Source organism: Octodon degus, unplaced genomic scaffold (assembly GCF_000260255.1).
Source record: "Octodon degus isolate 3935 unplaced genomic scaffold, OctDeg1.0 scaffold00304, whole genome shotgun sequence".
Taxonomy (NCBI): Eukaryota; Metazoa; Chordata; class Mammalia; order Rodentia; family Octodontidae; genus Octodon; species Octodon degus.
The window spans coordinates 1,208,270-1,216,776 of NW_004524880.1; the positions used below are offsets into that span (position 1 = coordinate 1,208,270).

Genomic DNA, 8,507 nt, shown 5'->3' on the forward strand with positions numbered 1-8,507 from the left:
CCGGCCCGCGCCTCCGCGCCTGCGCACTGCGGCCCTGCGGGCTCGGCTCCCCGCGCGCTGCCTGGCCGGGTCGCCGGAAAGCGGGCGATTCCGCTGGGCGGTGCTGGGCTGCCTGCCCCAGCCGCTCCACGCTGGGGTGCCTCACTTAAACCCGAGTGTGAGTTCCCTCCAATGCAGCTTCTATGGAGATTGGTTTAACATTAGTACCCACGTCTCCATCTGCGGGATGGGGTTCATAGCACCAGCCTGTGGGCTGCGTTGTAGTTCCAGTCAGGTAACCAGTTCCCCATATTCTTTTTATATAATTTGTATGGACTCTTTCTTTCTCATTGAGGCCTAGTAGTCTCACATTGTTCACCTTTGTATCATCTTTCAGTTGATAGATTATTTTTTCTTGCATCTTTGTTGTTTTTAGGAGATCTTTTCTTACCTTTTAACTAGCTGTGACAGCATTTTCAAGATGTGAAACTCTATCTTCACTTTCACTCAAATGGTTTTGCAAGCTTGTGATTGAAATTTTGATTTCCTCTCTATCTCTTTGACTCTGCTTCATGCAATCTATTTCTTTCCTGTATTGCTCATTTAGGGAATCCGTCATTTTTCTAATCTCCTCTATTTTTTTTTTTCAATATCTTCTTTAGAAGCAGTTAGAAATTCTTTTACTTCAGTGTTTTTTTCAGATTGGGTTTCCTGCTTATGTTTCTGTAGTTGCTTCTTTACTTCATCTGCTACGAGTTCTGAGAGTTCTTTTTTTATTTCAGAAAAGAATTGTGCTCTGATTTCCTGTATATCTTTCTGCTGTTGCTTATTTATTATCAACGCTCTTAATTCATGCATTTGAGCCCAGGTAGTGTCCTCCTCATTTGTTCTGGGTGGGCACTGAGTTTCTTCGATATGTTTCTGCATTTGATTCTTTAGTGCAGATGTTATTAATTCAGGGATTTCTTTTTTCATTTTCAATCTGAGGTCTTCTATATCTTTCTGTAGCTGTTTCTTTATTTCAGACGCTGTTGATTCATTGCTTTCAGCTGTGTGATTTCCAATTTGTTCTGTTTTAGTGTCCTCTGCACTTGTTACGGGTGGGCTTGGGTTCTGAGGTTGCATTTTGTTCCTTCTCGTCATTTTGTGTACCACTGTCTTCTGCCCTTTGTTGTAGATCATTCCTGTAGTTATAACCTTTGCACGTACTGACGTTCAGGTGCAGCTCTACAAAGTTTGGACTTATCCAGCTGCGTGTGGCTTAGGTCTCGCTGCTGCGCTCAGCTCCTTCCTGCTGCTGCCCTTCAGGGTCAATATGTTGTGCCCCTGTGGCAAGATGTTCTGCTCCTGGACTAGCTGGTTGGATCTATCCTCTACACTGTCTGCAGGGATTGCAGCTGCAGGGTTACACCTCAGGCATGTATGCCAGGCCTGAGCTGTGCCTGGAGGGGGCAAGGTGAAATAGGGGGAAGAGGAAGCTCTCCCACCCACTCACTGGACCTGGGCTAAGACTGGGTCTGTCGGTTCCCAGAATACCTTAAAATTCCTCCTCGGCAGGCGGCGTGGGGAGGTGCTGCGGAGTGGTGGGGGTGACCCAAGGGGCTGGGAGAGGGTCCGGCCCATGCTGCACCTGGGCTGGGACAGGTTCTGCCTGTGCAAGGTAGCAGGAAGTTCTCCAAACACTCACTCTACCCGGGCTAGGACTGGGTCTGGGGTTCCTGGAAGTCGGCAGATGTTCCTATTCGGCGGGTGGGGTGGGGGAGGTACTGCGGGGTGGTGGGGGCGGCCCAAGGGGGTGCGAGAGGGTCCGGCCCACGCTGCGCCTGGGCTGGGACTGGTCCCGCAGGCGCAGGGTAGCAGGCAGCTCTCCACACACTCACTGGACCTGGGCTAGGACTGGGTCTGGGGGTTTCCGGAAGTCGACAGAAATTCCTACTCAGCGGAAGGGGTGGGGGAGGTACTGCAGAGTGGTGGGGGGCAGCCCGAGGGGATGCGAGAGGGTCCCGCCCACGCTGCGCCTGGGCTGGGACTGGTCCCGCAGGCGCAGGGTAGCAGGAAGCTCTCCACACACTCACCGGACCTGGGCTAGGACTGTGTCTCTATGTTCATTATTTTGTACTCTCTTTAAAATAAAAAAAAAATTAAAAAAGAAAAAAATTCTTTAAAAATATACTTTGCTAACTTATGAGGACCAAAGTTGTGAGTTTTAAAACATATTTGTATCCCATTTCATTTTATGAAAGATGTAGTATGGGGAATCCAGCAACAGCTATAAAGCATAAATTTAGACTTTGAAAAATTTTAGCTAAAATTATAATTTCAGACACGAATGAACTATGTGCACTGATCGAATTTGCTGAATAATATTAGTTACTATACAGGGTTCACCTAATAGTACAAGGAAGATATGTTTGTTTGCTTTTTTCCATTCTGTATATATACTCCATTCAGTATTCCACAGAAAGATCTCTGGAAAATTTAAAGTCATTATTGTTGTTCACAAAAATATGTGTTAATAGCAAAATGTCTGAGTTATGTCAGCTTTTATACTTGCAGACTATTATTTGTTCATATACTTCTGTACATGTAAATCTTGAATTATGTAAGGTATTAAAGAGACCCCATTGTATTGTGCTCTGGACATTTAAATTCATGTAGATGTATTTATTTAATGAAAAAAATGATCAGCATATTTATAGTATAATAATTCTTTAAGGGGAAAGCCTTAATGGAATAAATTGCAAATTTAAATGTAAAGAATTCAGTGCACAAAATTTTCTATGCTAATAATTTGTAAAAATTATTGAGAAGGTCAACTTGCACAAAATAAAAGTGAGAATTGTAATCAAACTTAAACAAAAATATTTTAATTGATTTTAGATTTAGTTTTTTAATTTTTTAATTTTGTGGTACTGAGGATTGAACTCAGGACCTTACACTTGCCAGGCAAGTGCTTATTCTACTGAGCTATCTCCTCATCCCTTGATTTTAGATTTTATAAGAGGAAAATAATCTCAAAATTTTATTTAAAGAAAAAGTGATTGTTACAAGAGACAGTGGCTTAGAGACTACTAGAGAACAATGTAGGGACAAGTTATTAACTGAAGTAAATCCAAAGTTTTAATCTAATCATGATAAAAAACAGTGCTGCAGTTTTTCTGAAGGACCTTGTCCATTTTAGGAAATGCCTGTATTTTAATTTAAGATGGCTTTTTCCTAGCAGAATGAGTTATGTCTCTGAACCTGTGCTGAGAAACTCTATCTGGCTTTAACAAAATAATGTAGCACTTGGGGACAAAGATGCAGCCCAGCAGCCCTGCACTGGAGGCCAAGATGGAGAAGACCTCCATAGCCACCATGGCCTTCCCCTTGCTGCTGTGGTACACGGGCAGGAAGGTGACCCACACGCTGCAGAACACCAGCATGCTGAATGTCAGGAACTTGGCTTCATTGAAGGTGTCAGGCAGGTTCCTGGCCAGGAAAGCCACAGTGAAACTCACCAGGGCCAGGCAGCCCAAGTATCCCAGGACACAGTAGAAGGCAGTGAGGGAGCCCTTGTTGCACACGATGATGATGTGGCCATGTTCAGGGTGAGCATCTGTGTCAATGTGGGGTGGATTTGTCCCCATCCAGACTCCACAGAGAGTGAGCTGGATCAGGGAGCACATGGGGATGATGGAGTTTGGTGCCCCTGACACCAGCAACTGTTTCATTCTTCTGCCTGGAGCAGTAACCTTGAAGGCCAGCACCACAGTAATGGTTTTGGCCAAGACAGTGGAAACAGCCACAGTGAACACAAGTCCAAATGTGGTCTGCTGCAGGATGCAGGTGGCTGTGCTGGGACGGCCAATGAAGAGCAAGGAGCAGAGGAAACAGCAGGTGAGGGAGATGAGCAGGGTGTAGCTGAGAGCCCTGTTGTTGGCCTTGATGATGGGAGTGTCTCGGTGCTTCACAAAGAGCCCAAGAATAAGAACTGTGACAATTGTAAAGCCCAAGGCTGTGCCAGCCAGTATCATCCCCAAGGGGTCTTCATAAGCCAGAAAAGCCACAGACTTCTGGAGGCAGAGGTTTTGCTCCATGTTGGCATATTGGTGATCTGCACACTTCACACACTGCTCCATATCTAACAAGAAATTTAAATTGTCATTAGCTCAACTTCATTCTTTTTTTTCTTACTGACTCACTCACAGAATCTCATAGTTTTTCTTCTCCAAATTTCCATTTTCCTAATAATTTTAGTTTTTGTGTTCCTCTTTGTTAGTAGTAGGAATTGAATTTAAGTGGTTTACTGAGCAATGTGCCTTGCCACTTTTATTTTTAATTTTGAAATAGTGTCTCACTTATACACAGTTTGTTACAGCTGTGCTCAAGTTCTTGGTCCTTTCCCTCAGCCCTCAAGAGTACTAAGAGTATGAAGTTTTCACTCTGATTGGGTTTTTCTTTGGTTCTTTAGACATCAATGAAAGTTATATTCTACAGACAAAATCTCCCAATTAATACTCTATTTCTGCATGGTGTGGTAATTAGTGTGTTGTCTTTAATTTTTCATAAAGTCATTTTTTAATCTTCACAAAGCAATAAAAGACCTATTTATCTAAATTAAGCCTCTGGAAATTTCTCCCTCATATGTTCATTTAATAAACAATCACTTGGTTAGAAAACAATATAATTTTCTACATTGTAGGGAAACATATTTAACATATATTCTCTCATCTCTCTCTACTTCCCTGCCTTCCTCTTCTCTCTCTCTGTCTCTCTCTGTCTCTCTGTCTCTCTCTCTCTGTCTCTCTCTCTCTGTCTCTCTCTCTGTCTCTCTCTCTGTCTCTCTCTCTGTCTCTCTCTCTCTGTCTCTCTCTCTCTGTCTCTCTCTCTCTGTCTCTCTCTCTCTGTCTCTCTCTCTCTGTCTCTCTGTCTCTCTGTCTCTCTCTCTCTCTCTCTCTCTCTCTCTCTCTCCTCTCCACCATGTGAACCATTGACCAGTGAAAGGTTGTAGTTTTTATGATAACTTTATTGGAATTCTCACTGAAATTGGATTGAATCCCTAGATCAAATCATATTTTCACTATTGAGTCTATTTAAGATCATGATTTATTCTGTCACTTATGTATATTTCATAGTTATAAGAATTGCCCTATATTTAAATATGGTAGCTTTATAAAGCCTTATAGAATGTTTTATTGTACAGTTAATAGTTTTTAAGGGTCCGTGGAGATGACTCAGTGGAATAAGTGCTTCCCTCGCAAGCGCAATGGCCTGAGTTCAATCCCTGGTTCCACCAAAAAAAAAAAAATAGTTTTTAAGATATGGCACAAGTGACTTTTCCAATTTCATTTATGAATGGGTAATGACTGAACTGTAGAAATAAGGTTTTGTTACAATCATGTATTCCAATCTGCTATTCCAGTAGCACTGAATTCAACTATTAATTTACTGTACTTAATTCTCACACAAGAGTAACACTGGGGGATGCTTCCAGCTGTGCTCCTTTCATTTGCTTACATTCTCACTTGTGGACACTGTCCTGAGCCTGTAGCATTAGCACAGGCTTTCAGTGTAAGGTTGAGTAGAAGTGGTGTCATGGGAAATCCTACTCTAAATTTGCTTTCAAAATGTAACACAAAATGTGGAGGTTTACTTTAGGCTTTTAAAATTATTATTATTATTATTATTATTATTATTATTAGTCCTTTAATGTATTTAGTACAGGGTCTCACTACACAGCCAGACCCTGAGTGATCCTCCTGTTTTCAGTCTCCCCAGCGCTGAGATTATAGGCGTGTGCCATGGTGCCTGGCCTTGGGTGCTCCCAGAGGTGGGGTACATTATGCTTAAGTGCCATTTTTGGATTTAGAATTTCTTTCTTCTCTTTTTTTTCTTTCTACTCTTAATTTTGTAAATGCTGTTGTTTAAATAAATATCATGCAGGAAGTTTTAGTTGCACTATACTTTTTATTTATGAATGTAATTTATCCTTTCACAGAAATTCTGACACTAAATTTTACTTCATACACTGAAACACACATAGTATATAGATATAGGAGGATAATTTTACTTTGGCTGATGTTTTTAGTCCATGGCGAAAGGATAAGGTTAAAGGACACCTGCCCATATCAGGGTAGCAAGGGTCAGAGAGTGTATTGTGGGAGGGCAATACCCTTTTCCAGGTCAAATTCCAGTCAAAATAAGAGAGATCTGGGGCTGGAGAGATAGCTCAGTAGAATAAGTACTTGCCTGATAAGTTCAAGGTCCTGAGTTGATTCCCTGGTACTTAAAAAAAAAAAAAAAGAAAAGAAAAAGAAAAACAAACCCATAAAAAGCAAAACCAGACAGATCTGCTTTTTCTGACACCGGACCTACATGTTAATTCACATTTAATTAAGAATTCATTAGTAAATAAGCCCATTGATGAATATTACATCCATGTGATCCTATTTGACACACATGAAAAATATGGAAGACTTTTTAGATCTAAATGTGAAAAATATAATGCTACTGAATGTGTGAAAGTGTTTCTTCCATGCTACCAAAAATGTAGGCATCATCACTCATAAAATCCCTTAGTGTGGATCCATATCTTTCTCTACTTTTTATTTTTGCTTATTTTTTATGGAAAATAAAAATCAGTAAAAAAAATTAGAAGCTATACAGAATTGCACCAAAAACAAATTAATAGGAATTGAACAATGGTTGTTACAGTGTTTAATGTTGTTTTTAAGTTAGTTGTTTAGTTTATCAGATATAAGCATGAAAAACTGGTAAAAATGTTACAAGAAATTAAAAAAGGAGAAGAAAAAAATTCAAGTATTAATTGCTCCTGTCAATAGACCAGCAGAAATCAGCAGCACAATTACACAAAGTATCTAGTAGATGAACATATATATGTCATTATCCCTTCATCCTTTCTTTTGTTCATATACTAACTCCAGGTTTCCCTTACATTTGAACAAATTCTTTCCCTTTCAGACTATTTATTGTAGTTTTCAGATTTTATTTACTCTTTTAGGTTCTTACACTAGTGAGACAACGTGATATTTGCACATGCAAGTGCGATTTATTTCACTTACCAGTATGGTCTGTTTGTATCCATTAATCTCTAAAAGCCTAAAGTTTATATTTTTTATAGCTAAGTAATACTCCATTGTATAAGAGCAATCAATATACCTTTTTAATCCATTCCTCAGATGATGGGCTTTTGTGCTGTTTCCAAGATTTAGCTCTGACAAGTTGTACTATCATAAACATGGTTGCACATATATTGCTGGGTTATGATGTTTTCAGTTTAGTTAGAAAAATACCTAGGAGAGGAATAGCTTAGTTGAATGGGACACTCAATTCTATCTTTTTGAGGATTTTCATAGTGGTTGTAGCTGTCTGCACTCTCACCAACAATGAAGAAGGGCTGTCTTTTTTTTTTTTTTTTTTTTTCATTCAGCACCTCCAGTATTTCTTATTGGTTGACTTCTTGATGATAGCCATTCTTCCTGGGGTGAGATGGAATCTCAGTGTTGTGTTTTTTTAAATTTGCATTTCTCAAGTGGCCCATGATGTTGAACATTTATTTACCGTTTGTATTTCTTCATTTGAGAAGTGTGTATTCATTTTAGATGCCCATTATTGGATTGAGTTTTTGAAATTTGGGGACCTACATTTTTTATTTATTCAAATGTTCCAGATAGAAGTCCTTTGTCTGTGGGCCAATTGACTAAATCCCCCCCCCCCAATTTATGGGTTTTATTTTTCTTCTGTTGGTGATTTTTATTTGAAGTGCATAAACTCCAGAAAGATACAATACCAATTGCTGATTCTTTGAAGTATTTCCTGTGCAGTTTGTTTTTTGTTCATGAATTCTCTACCTAACTCAATGTCTTCAAGATTTGTACTTAGGGACTCAGTAGAATAAGCATTTGCCTGGCAAGCACAGGGTCCTGAGTTCAATCCCTGGTACTGAAAAAAAAAAAAAAAAAAGAAAAGAAAAAAAGATTTGTACTTATTTTCTTTTCCAATAGATTTATTGTTCCAGTTTTAATATTAAATCTTTGATCCATTTTAACTGCATTTTATTGCATGGTGATAGATAGGTGTCTAATTTTAGCTTTTGAAATGTGGAAAGCCAGTTTTTCAAGCACCGTTTATTAAAGAGGCTATTTTTCTTCCATTGAACATAATTGGCCCCTTTGTGAGAGGCAAAGTGACTGAGTGTGTTTTTAGTTGCTTTTTCATCATCCAGCCTGTTCTGTTGATCATCACGTCTGTTTTTATGCTAATATCATGCTGATTTTATCAGTATCTTTGTAGTATAACTTCAAGTCAGGGATTGTGATGCCTCCTGCCTTTCCTTTGTTACACAGGATTGCTTTTGCTATTGTAAGTCTCTTCTGAGTCCAGATGAATTTTTTGAATGTTTTCTCTAGATCTGTGAGGCATATTTATTTTTATTTTTTTCCATAATTTTATTGAGAGACAAATAGCAGTGGGACAGTTTCAAATCAAATTGGTAGGACAGTTTCAATAATTAACACATTGCATAC

The 8,507-nt window shown here is 39.5% G+C and overlaps 1 protein-coding gene across 1 annotated transcript in view; it reads right to left on the reverse strand.

Annotated features, from left to right (window-relative positions):
• The window catches only part of LOC101585187 (vomeronasal type-2 receptor 116-like), a 72,044-nt gene that overhangs the window by 40,882 nt on the left and 22,655 nt on the right, over window positions 1-8,507 (reverse strand). Inside the window, 2 exon segments of the mRNA XM_012513009.1 lie at window positions 3,313-3,338; window positions 3,341-4,102. Of these exon segments, the coding sequence (XP_012368463.1) occupies window positions 3,313-3,338; window positions 3,341-4,102 (788 nt within the window).